This window comes from Sturnus vulgaris, chromosome 2 (genome assembly GCF_052056855.1).
Source record: "Sturnus vulgaris isolate bStuVul1 chromosome 2, bStuVul1.hap1, whole genome shotgun sequence".
In the NCBI taxonomy this organism is placed as follows: Eukaryota; Metazoa; Chordata; class Aves; order Passeriformes; family Sturnidae; genus Sturnus; species Sturnus vulgaris.
The window spans coordinates 98166235-98186679 of record NC_142244.1 but is presented as its reverse complement, the minus strand read 5'-3'; the positions used below and the strand labels follow the sequence as shown (position 1 = coordinate 98186679).

The window sequence follows — 20445 nt, the reverse complement described above, 5'->3', positions numbered from 1 at the left end:
TATTGGTCTAAGAGCATGTTGCCATACGTTATGGTTTTCTTTAAGGACTCTAACTCCTTATTTTAAGAAGTGATATAAATAAATAGAATATAAAACTGTTTGCAGTCTGAAGTCATTCAGTTACACATTGTACTTTCTCAGAACAACTGAAAGTGCTTTTGGCACTACATGACAGATATAAATTTTATATATGCCCTCCCTCCTCACCGCAGTTAAGAGTGATGACATGATATTGTGAAATAGAAACATCTACATACTGGCAGTTGTTTCTGGACTGTTGAATCTTACATTAAATTTTTAATTCATAATTGTGCAAACTCAGCTTCCATCTCTAAATTTTAGCTGGTTTCTTTGTCAAAATACTCCTTATAAAATCTGTGACAATAGTAATGTCAGCAGAAAAGACTAGGAAATGCTTTTCTAGTTTATTCACTACCATGATCCCTCAGTAATCCTTCCTTCATACTATAGTGCACTGCATGCTGACAGACATTTACCTCAGTTTTATCTTGTGATTAATTAAAACACACTTTCTCTAACATTTCCAAAGAAGTCTCTAACTAGCTGTCATTTACCCTGAACATGTCCAAGATTAAACTCTCTCTTCAACTCTTTACTGATACCCAAAGGGAATTCCTAACCGAGTCTCTGTAGATAGACTCTGTAGATATAAAAAGGAACCTGAAATTCAGTTAGGATTAGAGAATAGGAAATCTTCCAACCGAAGTGCATTCAAGTGATAGTCAGGCCAGGCAGATGGACCTGCTAAACAATTCACCTGTCATCCAGATCTTCACCCTCACTTTGCAAGTTTTACCTGTCCTGCTGAATCTCATAGATACTGTCTAGTTTTAACTTCAGAACTTTGGATCACTACTCATCTATCAAACATAAAAAGACCAAAACATTTAACATAAAAAAGGTTATCTGATTCCACAACTAGCTCTGCAAGAGCAGATCAAAATTTACAGGAGGAGTAAGATAGCCATATACAGACATATTACACAGCTGTACAGATGTCCAAGAATGCAGACAGTTTAAGCCTTCCCAAAGCTTCTCCTCTACACCTCTGAGACACAGTGCGTCCTCACATAGCTTTTGCAAGTATGTAGCAACTGATATGCAAAATCTAACAATTCAGTGTGGCAAAAAAAAATTCTTTGGTCCACAAAGAGAATAAATTGCCTGAAATTATTTAGAAAAGACCAAATATAATTATCATAGGAACTGCTCTTGTGCGTACTGACAGGCTCAGCCAAGCCTTAAGGCTCACATGTTAATGAGGTAGAAACCTGTTTCTGACTCCTCCATGCCATGGCAATAACACAGATTTATCAAGCTTGACATGTAGACATTGTCCTTGTAATCATTTGCCAACATCTTAGTTGGAAAAATACCCACTAATGGAATAATATTTTAAAACATTAAAATAATTTATACTTTATTTTCTTGATTAAGACATGAAAATCTATAGCTTTTTCACATTTAAGCTGCGTTAAAGAGAGTATGATTTTTTCATATTATCTATCTTCCAAACATAAACACTTCCCATGGATTAAATGCTCTGAAAGATATGTACTCAAAAATAGTTTCTGAAGTACTAGTGGCCAATTTACTTTTTTCTAGTTCCACCTGCTAGTTGCTAAATATTCAAATATACTTCTCAGAACTTAGTTCTGGGTTATTGTTTTGGTTTGGCTAATTTTTTTTCAAAAATCAGTATGTCATCACCATTTAAAAGCACTGGTATATATTAAACACTTCCTATCTGGAACATCAAATTCCTACCAAATATTTTGGTAATATAAAAGGGGTGAAAAATGAGGCCTTTGATAATTATCAGGACATACAGGCTTTGTATAATCTATTCAGCATCATGTTCCCAAATTCAGCTAAAGCATTTCTCAGGACCTTTTTTCGTGATTATCACAGCCTCTCTGTAAATACCAGAATGGTTTTCTATGCCAGCCTTCTGTTGCCACAACAGAGTCCTGGTATTTGAAGCTACTTGGAGTTCTTGAAATCACCAGAACTTCTAAATGACCCAACAGCTCCACTAGAGCAGAGCTGAAAGAACTGAAGCATATGGGAAAACTACCTGTATTCTCGATTGATTTTCTACAATTCCCAGATGCTTTTCTACCCACAGACTGATTATATTTCCATTGACCATGAAACTGAACTGAGACATTTGTGTTCAGCACTTACTCTTGTGCTTATTAATGCACTTTGCAAGACTTTCAGGATAAACCTGGAAACTGTCAAAGTACGATATTCAATATAGTTTAAAAAAAAAAAAAAGGTAATTTTTGCTAATTTTGGAAAATTTATCTGTCACAATCCAAATATTTCAAGTATCATAATTCATTTTTCATAATGGATTTAATTTTATTATAATCCCTATTTCAGGTCACGCACTATATTTTCTGCCACTAGAGAATGCATTAGATTACTAATCTTTTCCTTACTTACTTAAACATAAAATTAGAGAATGATAATCAAATAATGTATGAAGTTCTAAAATTTTCCTTCAAAGTTTAAAAGTCACCATTGCAAACAGGACCCCAAAAAAAGTTTTTACATGTTTTCTGTATTTGTTTTGAAAAAAATCAGCCTATATAAAACCTCAGTTTCAGCATCATATAATAGCTACATTTTTTTCTCTCCTTTATTTTCTTGATTCTACCTTTGGCCTTCTTATTCTGATCCGCTCTGTTAGGATAAAAGCTTCCATATGATATTTATGTTTTTTTAGCAAATTTCCAGCTTTAAGGCAAAACTTCTCTCTCACAGCATAATTCAAAGTGTCTTCACTTCTGTGAAACATGTATTTCTCCTCATACTTGCACATAAGTTCATGCCTTCACAGCATACATACAAATAGTCCTCACTGATGCAACTGATTTCCTCTGGAAAAAATGGTAAGTTTTATTTAATCTCTGGCTTTCTTGCAAGTTGCTTTTTGAAAACTGACCTAAATGTTCAAGAGCTCCATTTTTTTCTGAATCATAAAGGTATGTGGTCTTAGAGCCTCTGGCTATAGTTGAAAATTTGTTTTAGTAACAATTACATTGTTTTTCAGAGTAAAAAAATAATTGTCAATTAAAACCACTACAAGCAATCCACCATTCAGTATAATAGAGCTATCAGTATCATCCTCTAAGGATGGAAGTCATAATCTTAAATTTTTCATATAATATTTATGAATCAAAATTATGTTTGAGTGTTAGGCTTTAAGAAATCAGACAATAAAACTATGATATCATATAGAGCACCTGATATATTTTAAAAAATTGTTTTAGCTTCTAATTTAGATATGCTGCATAAAACAGAGAAGGATATCCTACAGCACAGCAAATTCTATTTTTATGTCAATGCCTTAAAACCCACAGTCTACCTACAGTAGACAGGAATTTTTCTGTAAAACAACTTAACTATGTCTGAGGCAAAATGCAACAGCTGATCAAAAGCAAACAGCAATGCAGTTGCAACAAATTCCCATTTGCTAGACTGGGATAATTTGAGAGATGAAGAAGTAAACAAAGTGCATGAAAGTGCCTCCATGACCAGCTGTGGGATAAAGTGGATTTAGACCCTGATGAAACTAAAGGATTTGCAGTTCTAAGACACCATGGTTATGAAGAACTAGTGAGTCCTAATTTCAATCTTTCTCAGAGTATACTAGAATTACAGAAAAGTGCTTTCAAAAGAAATTCCAGAGTTTTGAGACTCCATTTTCAGAGAATAAGTAATTCTTCATTCAGGTAGATTTATTTACTCACACTTTCTTGTCTAATATTTCAGTCTTTCATAGTGCTAAAGTCAAAATCTCCATTAACCATTTATAATTTGTTATTATCTCTCTCTAATTAACTTTGTGCTTATATATCATGATACTGTTTTAGCAGCTTCATCAAGTGTTAATTAACAATGCTGGCTTTTGGAAGATAATATAGTATTTGGAGTTTGGCATTGGGTAGGGACGGGAAGAGAACTTTGTTCAAAAACCCCAAAAAACAACAACAAAAAACCAAAAAACCCCCCAAACAAATAAACAAACAAACAAAAACAAACAAACAACCAAAAAAACCCCATGTGAATGGACTAAAACCTTCCAAAATTTCAGTTCTGTAAAGAGCTAGAGTAGAGAAATCAAACTGGAATTATCAACAACACAGTAATCAAGACATTGGTTTTGAGTCCAAACTACAAAGCTTTGTGGCTAAGTCGTTTTGCTGTCAAGGATATGAACTAATGCTAAGGTAACTATAAGCTTTAAGGACTGAAATTCAATATCTATTTGTCACCAGATAGGACCATACAGAAAGGTATGATATTATTATTATTATATTACAGACTGAAAAACCGCCTGTAAAAATCCTATGGCATTGAAGAGAGCCCAGATAATATAATTAAGTTAATCTTGAAATTCTATGGAGTCTTGGAGACTCTATTCTTCTCACTGAGCAAGTGAGATGATTGAGAATCTAGCTTCTATGATAGAATACCATTTAAAAATTAATGTTCAACAGACAGGTAACAGGTTGTACATGAAAAATTAGCATACACTTGGTAATGACAAAATTGTCTTAAGGATGACTAATATTTCTTAATACTAAAAGGGTCATCCTTTCTTTATTGCATTAGTGCTAATTCTAAGTGTTAAATTATCATGATATTTATTGAGGTTTTATAGTCTTGTTGACATTTAATGTTGTGAGTGAACCATGATTTCTAACTTTTCCTTTGTACTGTGCATGCTAGAAACATAGTTTGTTTTAAAATGTCAGTCTTGAAGAGGACTGAGTAATTGAGTCTCAGAGATGTTCAACTTAGAGTCCCACAACCATGAGACCATAAAATTATCCTGAAAACAAATGAATTGCATCTGAAGAATTCTTTTCAATAAATTTGGGGGTAAAACTTTAAATAAATGTGAAAAATATCACAATGTGCAAGAACCTATTCTATACTATTTCACCTAATTTGCTTTTCTACGAGGAGGTCATTGAAAGAGCTACGATAAAAAACTACAAGTGAAATGTAGTCTCTTTCAGTTTCAGAAAGCTTTCATACAAATCCACTACAAAATTTCTGTACTAAGAACAACACAATAAGTAACAAATTATAGAAATCTGTTTGATGTTTCGCTGTGGGGTTTTTCCCCCCTTACTTTGGTTTTAGGAGACTATATATGCCTTAAGAAAAGATACTTGAAAAATTCAATGTGTTACGTACCCTCTGATATTTTGAGATTATATAAAATGGTCTGAAAGCAACAGAAAACTCTTTCTACTGAGATGTGAGCTTTTCTCAGGCTGAGAACAGTTTCACTGATTATTGAGCAATTTTGCTTGTGTTTTCTGTCCAAAGTACTGATCAGAACTTATATTTAGAAGCAATTACATGAACTACACTACAGAGTGCACATCATCCACAGATGCACACTGGCCTCCACCATAGTATTGCCCAAGTGCACCTAGCCTGCCACCATTTGCTGTTTTCTTCTATGTTTATTTCATGGCAGGGTCTTTTTATGTCATACTGAGAAGTCACTTTGCTATTGACAGTCAAGTTTCCAGGGAATTTCTCTAATAAACAGATAGTTTTCTTTATTTTCTAGGAGTAATAATATGATGTTAAAGGCTGTGGCACACAGAATAATCCATGTGGGCTGTGCATGCAGTAACTACTTCCCTTGAAGAACATTGCCTAAGACAACATATGCCATTTGAATCCGATTTTAAAATTAGGATGAATCAGCGCTATGTTCTGAATGTAACATGCAAAATGCTGCAGGCTCAAATCCAACATTGAACTAAAGATATTTTTGGAAGTTCAATGCTCCAGATATTGTTAAACACTCACTTTTAATGTTACTTAGAAGGTTGAAATAATTTTTTGAAAGTTGCAGTGCATTTTACCTAGTCTTTTATGTGGTTATTTTGACTACTGCTAAACTTATAAATAAATTAAAATATATCAGGCAGTTGCTCTAACTCAGATACCTTTTTCTATTTAAGTGTTAGCTGTGGAGGGTACAAAAAATACGTTAAAATTTTTCTTTCATACACGTCACAAGTGCATGACAAAATATCTGACAGCACGCCATTACAGCTAAAATTTAAATAGCTCTGAATTATCTAATTTAAATATCTGCCTTTATGTGACCACTGAAACCTGTCAACCTCTCTGTGTTCACTAAATACATTACTAATTTAGGTCAAGATATTTTTATTTCAATAGACTAGTATGTTATGATTTCTATTTTTATATGAAGAAAAAGCATTCTAATATGGTCACTGAAAGTCTGTGTGTATAATGCCACTGTCACTGGACATGGTCTTTCAGCCCTCTAAGACAAAAATGTTCCTGCATTGATTTTACTACAACTAAAGAAAAAGTCTATTCTTCCTAGCTAGAAATCTAGAATTTTTGTGACAATAGTAAAGTTTTATTCCTTTAAATGTTTATTCATTCTGTTTTATCCTTTTTCATCCATTATTTTCTGAGAAAAGAGACAAGGTTGGTGTGAAAAGATTTGATTAAAAAAAAAGGATGTTTCTTTGTCAGGAAACAAAATGTTTCCTTGACAGCAGTGGAAGTCACATGATAGTATCTCTCCTTTGAAGACATTGTGCAAAAGAAGAAATTTCTGGATCAAGCTTCTATTAAATTTACCTTCCTTTGTACTGTTAAGCAATGAAAACAACTATAACTGTTGGCATTTTCAGGGTCAATGTGAGTCTTTACTAATCTGTAACAACATCTTCTAAGTCCTTTGTTCTCACAGTAAAGGGAAATAAACCGTAAATGGAAAAAGCTCCTCAGGGAAGCAAGCAAAAAGAATGGGAAAAAGTTAGGCAAGGGTATGGATTCTGCCAATGGGTCTTCTGTGTATGACAAGCACATCCCACATCTTACAAATTCAGTTGCTATAGTATTTGTTCACCCTATGGTAAAGAACACACAGAAAAATTTCCTCTGTTATTGCTTAGAAAGTAATAAAAAAGAAGCTTACAAGGCTTTAGATAATGAATGAAATTTCTTGTTTATATTCAGAAAGTGGAAGCAATATTAAGAGAGATCTTTTAAATACCAAGTACTTAGGAAAAACTCTTAATACTTTCTAATTCAGAGCAACCAGAAGTGTTCATTTACTTACTGGATGTCTGGATAACTACATTTCTTAGATGCACTAAAATGATCAAACAAGTGTTTTGGCACCACGTAACACTCCAAAATCTCCCTTATATACACATTAATGCATTTCTGTTTGCTAGAGACAACCAGTAGATTCATCTACCCTCACACTGAGAACTTGACTGTAGAAAAAATATTTCAAGTTTGTTCTAGAGCCTTATAGAAGTTTTTCAGGTTTTGCTACTTGTCTAAACTCCAATTCCTGTGTTTTTCCTTGGAGTACAATATTGTGCTCACAAGTTAGTGTTTTAAGCATTTTAATTCATTTTACAGTTTTTTACTATTAACACCGAATGTGATATTACAAAAAATTAAGCTAAGAATGGCACCATAAATAACACAAGCCCCCTTAATTTATAAGGTAACGCTTACCACCCTTTAAAGCATGCTTTTGAGAGGTGAGGAAAAGTGGAAGGTATTCCTCATATTTAATTTCTTCAGAAACAGGTCTTATTTTAACTCAATTTCACAAGAAAGGTTGTGCACTTGTCCAAACCAGAAGTTGTTACAAAATGACCCTTCTAAGCAGATTTTTGATTCTTTATTTTTATTCTTTATTATGAATCCAATGTCTTTAGTCAAACTAAATCTGGAGGAACCTCTTAAAAAACCCAAAACACTATTCTGTAAATTTATCCTATATATTCAGTCTGAAAACTACAAACCTAAATATTTATCTCTCATTTATTTTTTGTTTTTAACATTAAATTTTTACAGCTAAATTCAGCTAAATACAGTAGAAAAAGGCTAACTCCATGACTAGAAAGGGTCTAAAACCCCTAGCCATAGAACAAAATATGTCTCATCAAATACTGTTGGATTCTGGAGAACATTGCAACAGCCAGGAATCAGAATATCTGTGAACTCTGTGATATTACAGAAAGAATGTCTCATTGGTGAATTTGATTGAAATAATTTCAGTAATTGAGGTAGATCACAACATTCAAGAAAGTCAATATAAACACTAATTGAAATGTATCTTGTTTGTAAAGTAATGCAAAGTGGGAAATTTCTATATAAAGCTTTTCAGTGAATTTCTACTGTTTTTAAAAGTAATTATATTTACACGATAATCTAGTTTGGCTCTGCAGTCTTGTCTGCTTCAATTGAACTTGCCATAGAAAATCTCCTTTTCTTTTGTTTACTGAATGACATATTCCACTGAATAACGAAATACATTTTGAAATAGAAAAAGTGAAGTGCTGCTAGTAAAGTCATTCCAGCATTTATCAGAAACATTAGTCTATTTTTATCAATAGTACGAAAATACTGCGAAGGTCATTATTTCTTTATAATGCAGACTGTATTGCATTTTATTTCTCAATGTTTGTTACATAGCATTGCAATATATTTCCTCCTTATCAAATCAAAATTTTGCACACAGTCAGTGCAACCTGAAAGATGCAGTTTCATTCAACTATAGATTTGCTCTGTATCTGATTAATCCTCCCCTTATAATTAAGTTGTCATAGCAATGCATTTTTAATTGTACTTATTCATATGCCAGTAATATTCTGGAGACAGTGCTCTTGGTAGTTTTTTTTTACAGTCAGTTATACTAAATTATAAAGTTAGCAAATACAAAAGTACTGGTCAACTTGCTCAAGCAGAAGAACGTGTGATCAGACTTACAACAGGCAACTGTGCAGAAAAAGTACTGATAATGGGAATTCACTGTACTTTTTACATGTTTTTTCCTCTCTGTATTTTCAACAGAAAAATTAAATTATAAATATTTATAAGGTTTCAAAATAACAGGAAATCATCCTTCAAGGACTAGGACTATATATTTTGGCTGTTTCTAAGGCAATTATAGCAAGTTTGACTTAATGATCCTTGTGGGTCCCTTCCAATTTAGCTTATTCTGTAACTATGATTCTGTAAAGCATCAGCATGCACAAGTCTGTGAGAGCAAAAGAAAATTGCCTGATACTTCATTCATTTTTTAAAAATTCAGAATGTGAAGAATTATGTGCATTATTGTCTAATATGAGGTAAAAGTCGAGTCAAAATGACAAAAGAAATGGTGTTAGCTTATTTCTGTGGCTGAGGAAGACAAAGAAAAGAGAACCCAAGAGATTGTTTTCCTCATGACTCACTAGAAAGCACAAGGTTTAAATTCTGATTACTTGCTTGAGAAGATCATTGCATAGCATACATCCTCTAAAAGCTCCTTCAAAGGACTGATGAAGGGGAAAGTACATTGTGAATGCAATAACTGACCTAACTAATATAACTTAATGAAGATGTGTATTGATTTGGTTATGAGGAACTCTTAGCCTCTAAATACATAAATGCAAAATGGTAATTGTTCACTCTGAAGTTTCTGACCTTCCCTGAATGATGTGAGAAATACGCCTGCTTCAGTCGGACTAGAAACTTGCAAGAAAGGTAAAAATTTAATACACACTACATTTGCTGGTTTCATATATATATATTTAAGAGTCAAAAATTAAACCAAAAAAGGGGGGGACTGGGCTGAAGCACAGTGGAAATCTAATAATGGCAAAGATGGAATTACTAAGGGAACTGTGGGGTGATGGAGTTAAAAAGGAACCAAATATCTAAGCAGAATTTAGCTTCCCTCTCAATTCTCAGGTATGCATTTTTCCTGAGGATCAAAGCTAATCCTACTTTTTGAGTGTCTAGAAAAAATAGTGGAATATGCAACCTGTCACTGACATGCACACTGAGGCTTCTCAGAAAATAAATACAGTAAGAAATCTCATTTTATATGCATTAATAAGTGCATATACTTAATATATGTACCATTACCTTGTACTTTAATCAATAAACACATACATCACATTTTCCTTAACGGTTGCAAGATTTCTTCTCTAAGCTCTTGTTGCTTTGTTCTTCAGTAAGTGCATCTTTGAAATTAATAGAAATTACATGGTTAATGCAGGTGTGAGCAGTCTAGTTGCACAACGGGGTTAGAGTCCATTACCAGAGAAGTGCAGAAGATGCTCAACATGATGTCAAGCCCTCACAGAGGACTGGTACGTAAGACAATGGAGAGGAATATCTGGCTATTGTCTAGTCTCACTACAATGTAGGCAGAATATCAAAAACCCTTTGTGCTTGTTTTGTCTGGAATAGAGCAAATTTTCTTCAGAGTAGCTAGTATGGGGCTGTGTTTTGCATTTGTGGTGAAAACAGTATAGATAACAAGGATGTTTGATTTATTACTGAGCAGACAAGACTCTTCTGTCTCTCTCCCCACCCCACCAGTGATCAGGCTGGAGGTCCATAAGGAGCACTTGGTGGGAGCACTGCTGGGACAGCTGACCCCAACTGACCCAAGGCATATCCTAGACCAAATGACATCATATTCAACATAGAAAATTGCAGAAATAAGAAGCAAGGGAGGATATTCAGTGATGACATCTGTTTTCCCAAGCCATCACTTTGTGTGATGGAGCCTAGCATTCTTGGAGATGGCCTGTTAATGGAAAATAATGAACGAATTCCTTGTTTTACTTTGCTGATATGTGTGGCTTTTGCTTTATCTATTAAACTGTCTTTATCTCAACTAATGAGTCTTCTTGCTTCTACCCTTCCAGTTCTCTTCTCCATCCTAGAAAGAGCCACAGATTGGCTCTGTCAGACTCAGTTGCTGTCTGGAATTAAACCACAACAACATTCCGTACAAAAGCCAGTCCACTTGTTGTGAAAATGTTATTGCCAGGTTCTGAGTAGGCTTTATCATTTGAGTGCCTTGGAGAAAGGAATAATCACAATCTACATTGCTGTTGCTCATCAAGTAAATACAGTAGACTAGTCTCCCACTGTTGCTCACATTCACTTCCCATCACATTCACCTTCAATGAATAATAAAGAAGGCCCTTTCCTCAGACAAGGGTTACATCATCTTGCAAAGGTGAGAAAAACAGCTTCTCTGCCTATTTCTCTCATTTCATGCAGAATAACTTCATCCAACACCAGATACAGATGGTTCCTCCTTATGCATTTATCAAATGCAAGACATAGAGGCACAGTAATGGTAAATTAATATTATATGTAATATTTCCCCTTTTCCTAGTTTAAAGTCCATGACAGATAGAGTCAGCCTACAGATGACCAAGAAGACAGAGTTTCCAAATACTTTAAGTTTGTATATTGACTATTGAACAAGTCCTTTCCCAAAACACTTAAATAAAAAATTCTAAGCCAAAGCTTGTTTTGGATCATTATTTTTGAAGCCATAGCACAAGCCATCACTTTCAATGTCAACTGAGATGGGACAAATGTGTGTTTAACTTCATTCAGCACAGAGATTTTTACAGAAAGAGAAATATGCTTTGGTTAATGTGGAAGGTTCTACCAGAAACAGCAAGCTGTTAGTTAAAAAAGAGCAAATCAGTGAGAAATACTTTTTTCCCTCTCCTACAAAGTAGAATTATGTAATACATAAAATGCATGAAGCAGGACTCTATAATACTATATCCATTTATTGGAAAATTATGCCTTTGACTCAGTGATTCTTCTATGTTTTGCTATCTGGATAATAAAAATGGCCAGGCTGACATAATACTTGTGCTGTTATTCAGCAAACCGTCTGCTACCTGTGCATTTTTAGGACAATGTAAGAGTCAACTTTGAATACTTCATTCTGTTGCACAGACTCTCTCTCAGAAAGGTTTTAAAAAGGGACATTTTCAGATACCATAGATCTGAGTGTTGCATTCATATGTAACATTAATATATAACAGCAAAATAATGTCAAACAGTGAAATGGTGAATAGGAATGTAACAACAAAGACAAAAGTAAAAGAGAAGGAAACAGGCTAGATATTTTAAACAATTTTTTTTTTTTACTATAGCCCAAGGCTTCCTCCTGATTCCTTTCAAGCTGCAATAAAAATTATATTAAATATTTAAAATGTGAACAGTCAAGTTTACTTACTGTTTCCTGGATGCCAGCGCACTGCATTTAAATATGCATTGCAGTAATGGAAGAGAAATTCATGCTTAGATCGAGTAGATTTTCCTTGAAGTAAAGGTAGAAGATCATGTCCATCAATAATCCTGAATAAGGAAGCATTTCAAAATCAGAGAAAGAACTCAAACCTCACTTTCCTGATAAGATATTATAACTCTGCTCATCTGCTGCTTAAAAAAACCCTAAATTTGAATGGCCACCTCCAATTGGTCAATTTGGAGAAAAACTTTCAGGTGCTCTTCCCTTTGAGTTTTACATTACCTAAGGAAGCAATTTTACATTTTGCCATTAAGAATAGTTCCCTCAACTCTTTTTTTTTTTTCACTTCTGAGAAAGTGAATAGACACAAGCGAATAAATTGCTACAAGACATATACTTTTCAGGTTTTTGGGAGTAGTCTGGCCGAAGTAACCCTAGAACTAGAGAAAATATGTTGTTCTGTGCTAGCATCCCCAGACGTAGTGGTAATATCTCTGTCTAGAATGTTATGTATGCCAGAATTTAAGACAGAAATGGTAATTTCAAATTTGAAAATTAACTGTTTAAATATGCATTTATCAACTACAACACACACATACACATAAATATACATACATTCTCTAAATGCTGCTGGACAATTTGATCATGCTTTGAAGGAGTCAGTCAATTTACATAAAAATTGAATTATAAAACAAGCAAGACTTTTAACTGTTTCCCTAAATTAAACATTTGAATTGCTGACATCAGCTGGCAGGGTCTGCATCAGAGTCTGCATTTTTGACCCTGTATTAATTACAAGTTTTTCAATAAGTTTTATAGGAAATTACTTTTTGCTGATGTAAAGATCAGCAAGTAATTCTTTCTCAAGCATTTTGAGCAACCTCTCATATTTTTTTTTATGCTTATAAAAAGTTTTAAGAGGTCTATGTTGATTTTCATTACCTTTACATACAAAATCATTTCATTACCGTTACATAAAACATTCTTCACGTTAATGTAACTACTACAAGACAGGTGCTAAGTTTACTTTTTTAAGTCGCATGTGATGCACGAATTCTTGTCAGCAACTGTATGCAACAAAGCCATTCAGAGTAGCACTCTTCTCAAAGGATGGGCAGGAAAACTTCCTGGAATTTTGAAAGCTGTCTTGTCTGATAACTGTCACCTGGGTGAATCCCTGTCTGTGGGGGTCTGTTGAAACAGTCTTTCCCACTCAGATTTTCATGTTTTCTTGTCCAAGTACCAGACTCTTGCTTGCAAGCTTGCTCATTAACAGATGCATGTCTATTGAACACTTCCTGTTCTAGAGCCTTTTGATGGGGAAAAAGGCAACTCTAGAAAAATGTCTCCAGTACTCAAGCATTGCTACAGCTGCTGGATTCAGAGGAATAGACAAGACTTTTCTTTCCAATTACTAATTTCTTTAACTAGGAGCATCTCTTTCATTCCTTTTTAACCTGCTCCCTCAGTGACAGAATATTAATTATATTATTTTTTCTTATTTCTCAGCAAGAATTCAGTGGAGCTATAAGAACTCAGCTGCTGGAACAAAAAATACTTCAAGCTAGTCCATGATCTAAGATGAAGCAATACTTTTGGCATCAGTCTAACACAGAAGAATCACAGTGGAGCAACCTACAAGTGGAAGTTACACAAGTATATTTGAATTTCTATAACAGAGATCAAAGAAAACATCAGTACATTCACTCAAGCAGTATGAAAACAAAATGCATAAGATCTGCCACATAAAGAACAATCAGAACTTCTGAGATTCAACAGAATTACTGCTTGTAGAGCATCTCTCAGGACCAACCTGACTAATCTTTCATGCCTTAGACTTGTCCTGCCCTGCCACTTCCTTCAAACACCCAATGAATAATCATTAGCAGAGTGACTCTGCTCACCACTGGGCTTCCCCATGTGGATTCTTGATGCCTTGTGCTCAAAAAGCTGTTTGTGAGTCATGTATGTGCTCAAAGCATATGCATATGAACAGGTTTCTCCACTTACTGGATTTGGATAGCAACAGCTTTTAGGCAGAGGCACCTTGCCACTGAGACTGTGTATCTCCCAAACAAGATAAAGCCTGGGGATGTAGCAGTGTCAGGAGAGCATCTTATGAATTGTGGAAGTCCAGTGGCTTTTCTTATCACACTCCAAAACTCAGTAAGGAATTATTTGATGAACTAGGTACAGAAAAAAACCAAAAACCAACCAACCAAAACAAAAACAAAAAAAACAAACACAAAATCAAAATAAAACAAACAAAAAACACAAAAACCAAAACAAACAAACAAAAAAACCCCAACAAACAAACAAAAAAACCACAACAAAAATCCCCCAAACAAAATGGTGAGAAAAGCCTATCTGGCATTTTGATGTGTTTTGTGATATTAAGCAGGACAAGGCTAAGCTCATGAAGTTTGAAGTAATTTACACTTAAAGTTTTGTTTTCCACCAAATTCATTCATGCAGAACAGAACCCATTTTGATACATTCATCTTTGCTTTTAGTAAGTAATTCCAAGTTTGATTTGACAGTGCATTGCTCTGATGGTATTCTGTTATCTTTTTGGTGCTTGGTGCTTGTTCTGTGAGTTAAGCTGTACTTACATACAATATTTCTGTAAAATATTATCAGTATGCCAATATGAAAAGAGACAACATAATATTGCAAGTATAAAACCTAGTTTCTTATTCTTATATCTTACTAGGTATCACTAGAATGTATAAAACACTCATGACACTCTCTAAAACAGAGATGACTACAGAGCATACCTGTCAGAGGGTAACTGTGCATCTGCAAGTTTAACTATGGTAGGAAATATATCCATGTTACTCGTTGGCTCATCAATATAGGCACCAGCCTGTACCACTCCAGGCCAACGGAGAAGACCTGGCACACGAATACCTCCTTCCCAGTTCGTTGATTTTCCACCTGAAAAAATTAGTTTTGTTTGCTGAGAAATCAATTTCTTCTTAGATAATGCTACCCCATACGATTCAATTTCCAAATATTAAACATTCTGCCTAGCTAGAATCTTTCCATTAGACGCATTTATCTCATTCTTAATTTTCTAGATATTCTACTTTCTGTAGTACTTTCTCAATGTAAATTTACCAACATGTATTAGACATAGCTTATAATATGCATTTAAATGACATCAAAATAAGTAGTTGTAGGAGATTAAAAAGCACTTCACTGGAATCTTGACATAGGAATTGGCCTAGATAGTGTGCCCATAGATATATGAACATATGACCAATAAACAAGAATCCAAATAAACGAGCTATACCTAGATGTCTGAGGTATGAACGCAGATAAGGCATGCAATATTTTATTAAAAATAGTGCTTAATGACTTTATATAGAAGAAAGTACTAATTTAAGTATGGTACTGAATTCTCCAATTCAATGCATTAGAAAGAAATCCACTTCAGTGATGATAACTTTCAGGATACTCTGAAGAAATTTCTGTGTTCTAAACCAGTTGCATCAAATACACTATCAACTGATTGCATTCAACAGTGACTTGAAGTCATGTACGGTTTCTACAAGATCCATCAATGCCCAGTCCTCCCAACACCTTTTGCAGAAGGGCAACGAGTTTATGACAGTTTGTTCACCATTACTGAATAACTGACATGATTGTATGAAGAGGCATCCCAAATGCTACTACCAATACCCAGCACAGTTGTGACTATGTAGAGCATTTCAGGGTGACCTTTGAAATTAATACATCACTTGAAAAAGAAATCTTTGTTAAATAGATGGGTTTTGGGTATGGTTAAACATGGTCAGGGGCATTTGGAAATAAATTGAGATTATTTTATAAAATTCAAATGTCTGGAAAAACGGGAATATATGGGTTGGACTTTTGCCATTAAATGAATCAAATAGCAATTAATGGGTCACTCAAAACTACTACATTTTTTTTCCTATTTTTTTCCTGCATCTCCCTTTTTCAAGTAAAAAAAAAAGAAAAAAGAAAAAATACTGCGACAAAATATTTCAACAGCTCTATTTCCTCAGCATCTTGAACATACAAAACACCTCATAGACGTCAATACCTTTAGTATTAACTCCAGGCCTTGTTATATATGCTGTCTATTTTTCTGACTTCTCAATGATCTTTTCCATTTCAGCAAATGGGGTTCAGAATCTAGCTGGTTTTCTACAGGATTTTCACTATTTGTAAAGGTAAGTAGTAACATCAAGACAGACAACTCTTTTTTGTATATATTTACCTTTTCCTTTTTTTGTGACTGAATAATCATCAGCACATGATTCTATGTTATACCAGATTTTTCCTTAATTTTTTTCACTGGCTTTATCCGAATTCATAATGCTGGGTAGTCAGGGACACGTCTAGTCTGATGTCAGAAAAGTTTGGTGGGAATTAGGTGTGACACAACAGGAAAGATTAATAACCTGACTGAGCTCTGGTGCATAGAAAATCCTGTTGAGTGGGAGTTGTTAAATCCAAATAAAAATCCAAGCATAAGGCCATAAAATTACAGATATCCTCTAATTAACATACTTTTAGTGAACAGCCACACCAGGGAGGCGATTTAGTTCATGAGCCAGATCCTAATTCTGTGTACACATGACAGCAGCTTTATGGCTGAACGGTATCAACAGACAGAAAACACTAAGAATTGATCTATATCTTAGGTCGCTTTAGGTATAATGTTCCTTTTATTTCTCTGTGCCTGTCTGAATCTAGTAAGAGTGCTAGCTGGACTGGATGTTCAAATAAAGTCTAGTCATACTGCTGTCTCCTGTGTAATCTGAAGACAGAGAAATTTCAAAGTGGTAAATCTGATTCTCACACATGTTGCAACTCTTAAAACCTAGATATTTGGTCGCTTTCACAGCTCTTAGGTTCACAGTACAATTTTCTTGAATCAGCAGAAAAGGACAGAAAAATTGCACATTACCCAAGCACAAAGGAACACTCCACAAACTCTGATGCCCTGCTGTATGGCAGAAAAAGCAAAATGGATTCCACAGCAGGGCTTTCTCCTCACTTACATCTATGAAGAAGTGACTGCTGTTTTCCTTTCAAAAGGCTAATTGGAGAAATTTTTTTTTACATCTCTGGAGACTGGGAATAGCAGGGAACCAGGGCAGGAATTACAGGTCATTGCAGAAGACTGTCTTCTATTATCTCTGCTTACGTGGTGTTCATTTTTATTAGAATTGTGCTTAGTGACTGCAGGTGCTTAATGCCATTACATGATTACAAATCCCTGGATATTTATCATCTTTAAAACTCTAGCTGTTAAACTTCAAGATATCTGCATTCTTTATTCCTTAAAGAAAAAAGAAACCAAGGTCTTACAACAGATGCTTGAAACATGTGGCAAACAGCTAAATGGCTAATATGATTTTTAAAAAATCCACAAAATGTCATTATTTTGAAACAAAATCTCTTGATATTTAAGGACCTGGTTCACAAGTTTTGTATTTTGCTCAGACTTGACAAAATAGAAACAGAGAAAAGATGGCGACTAGTAGACTGTATGCCTTGCAAACACTAGGCAACCTACCTTTGTGTTATTTTTGTTCTTCTAAAAATGTTTTTAAAACAGCACAAAACACACCAGGCTGTATTTTCCTGCCTAGCTATTTACGCTTTCTGAGTAGTTGTACCTTTTAGTGTTATATTGAACAATAGTCTACATTCACCTTTCCTGAAAAATCTGCAGGAGAGGCAAAATACAGACATAACTCTCTGCAGTCATCCACAACATGATGTCAAATTTCCATTTTAACCTCATTTCAAATCTTAGCTAAAAGAATATGTCTTCCCCCCCCCCCCCCCCGGTTTAAATTGACTGCTATTACCTAACTCTGGCAATAGAGCTTTTACTAAGGATGATATATAAAGGGGAACTGCAATAAATCACTACTAATATTATGAATGATGAATGATGAAAACTATTTTAAATAACTTTCTTAAATCACCTGGATTATAACCATACTACCCTTTCCTTAATATATTCTTCTAAAAACAAAGCTTCCAAACCCAGTTTATCTCTTGAATGATAGAGAAATACAAAGATATTAATTATTCTGCCCATTTATACTGGACTTTATGCCAAAAATGTCAACAATCAAGACTGATTTTTATTGCCTACTTTATAAAACGGTTGAACAACAATTTATTTTCAATGACAAGTTTACTTTTTGTTTTACTGATTTTAAACTTGTTTTATGTACTGTTTTTGTTAACTTTTACTCTGAGCTATTCTTGTCCAGGTGAATAGAACAGACATGGCTCATTTGGGGGTTTCTCATTTAACATATCTTCCAATCAAATGAAATTATCTCTGAGGATACTTTGTTTCAGTCAAAATTACAAGATAGGTTGATTATTTAAAAATCTGGATCACTTCAGAGAGAATATAAAAATACAGTACCTTTGAAAAAGGTACTTTTTTTCAAGTCAAAAGTAAACTCCAACAAATATCACTAGATATGCCACAGCATGATTCCTGGGGCCAAAGCAATGGCAGCTTGATTTCTCTGTGGCTTACAGGAAGGAAAAGGTTTATTAACAGCTTCAAGAAACCCTGCTGAACTAACTTATCACTGCAGTATATAAAAATATCATAAATCTGAAAAAAAAATCTGGAAAAATTACATAGAAAGTTTTAAGAAGATACTTGAGTTACACCTATTACTTTCCATATTTCAATATAAAATTGTAAATATCAATGTATTATTAAACAGTAACATTTTTCATTTAATTAAATTATTAATAGTATCTCCTACAAATCCCAGGGGTACTACATGAGTTCAGGTAAGAAGGCCTTCAGTTGTTGAGAAGAAGTTCTAACTAAAATAGCCACTATTTTTTTGTTTTAGATGCTGTATCTAGATTTAAACCTTTGAAAGATCTTTGACAAAGACCTTCAGGAAAAGTTACTGGAACATTAATCATGGGTTAGGAGACAAAGGATTGTCATGAATCAAAATATGTCTTAACGATCAGGAAACAAAAAGAGAAAACAAACAGCCTGTGACCCTTTGTAAAAATTCCCCAAAACAATAGTAAGCTACCTTGATGTTACACTGTGTTAAGCCCCTTACTATATTAGTATATTTCCTTCAATTTTGAAAGGGAAGTAAGTCCCATGGGAGAATAACAGGAAATTAGGGACAAGTAAAAATTCACCAGTTAAATATTGTAAGAGAGATGGAAGAGATAATTATATTCTGAATTTTGCCTCTGCAAAGAAGCACCATAAAAGTTTACAAAAGAAATCTAAGCTAGGAAAGATTTAAAACTTTTTACTCCTTTATGCTATATCAATGAGGAAATGTTATTGAACTTCAAGATGTTCCGTGCAATTTGCAACTGTCCCATTTCAAAATAGTAAATGAAAACACTGTGTTCTCATGGACAAGTGATATAGGTTATACACAGACTTTAGAAAGACTCAAAGTGTAAATTCATCTTTATATGAGAAAAATGCATATAATTAATGTTAAGAATCTTTGTAGAATCTAAATTGTCAGGATTCACATCTTAAACCAAGGTCATACTCTCTAAGATTAGGATTTTCTTAGGGATTTTATTTACTGCACAGATCCTGATAACCAACTATCAGAAAAAGGGCACTGGAAAGAGATTTTGATCCATCACTTCAGTTTTACTATATAATGTCTTCTGAAAGGAATACTACAGAAATAAACCAGACTGTGTACGACAGCAATTGTTTAAATACTGTGTTAGATCTGGTTTCTAATTTCAAGGGCTATCCAAATTTATGGTGAACTGTTCTTTCATTAGAATCCAGTATAATAAAACCTTCAAACAGCAATTTCCCCTTTTGCATTGAATTTTGCAGCACTAGCTTAACTCTCCAAAACCCTCTTAAATTTTATTATTGGTGCTTATTTGGCTAGGTATCAAGAGAAATTAGTGAGTTAGAATTGTGGAGATTGGTTGAGAGCTTTTGATTTTAGAGCAGAACCAATTATTGCTGAGCATACTGCTCCAGCTCTGACAAGAAGGTTAAGTGGCTTGATCCATATTTGCATTCATACAGCACTTAGATACAAAAATATAAGTAGTGGAGATTGACTAACAGAGACAGGGAGGGAGGAAGGATGTGTGCGTCTCACAGGTTTTTAAACTACACACCACAGGAAGCAAATTCCTGGTGTGTGCACACATAAGCACAAGCAGCACAAAGATTTTCCTTTTGCTTTTTTAGGCACATTGCTATACCAGTGCTTGAGTCGTGGGGCTTCACAGGTCTGGTTGTCACTAATTCTGCCAGAGATGTACAGACACTTTTCATCACA

At 34.3% G+C, this 20445-nt stretch overlaps 1 protein-coding gene across 2 annotated transcripts in view; it reads right to left on the bottom strand.

The window, feature by feature from the left end:
- STS (steroid sulfatase) overlaps positions 1-20445 on the bottom strand; it is a 123224-nt gene that overhangs the window by 32837 nt on the left and 69942 nt on the right. For both annotated transcript variants that reach the window (XM_088160179.1, XM_088160178.1), the window contains exons 9-10: positions 14905-15064; positions 12113-12234 (exon numbers count right to left, since the gene is read on the bottom strand). In XM_088160179.1, coding sequence (XP_088016305.1) covers positions 12113-12234; positions 14905-15064 — 282 coding nt within the window. The remainder of the gene's footprint in view (positions 1-12112; positions 12235-14904; positions 15065-20445) is intronic.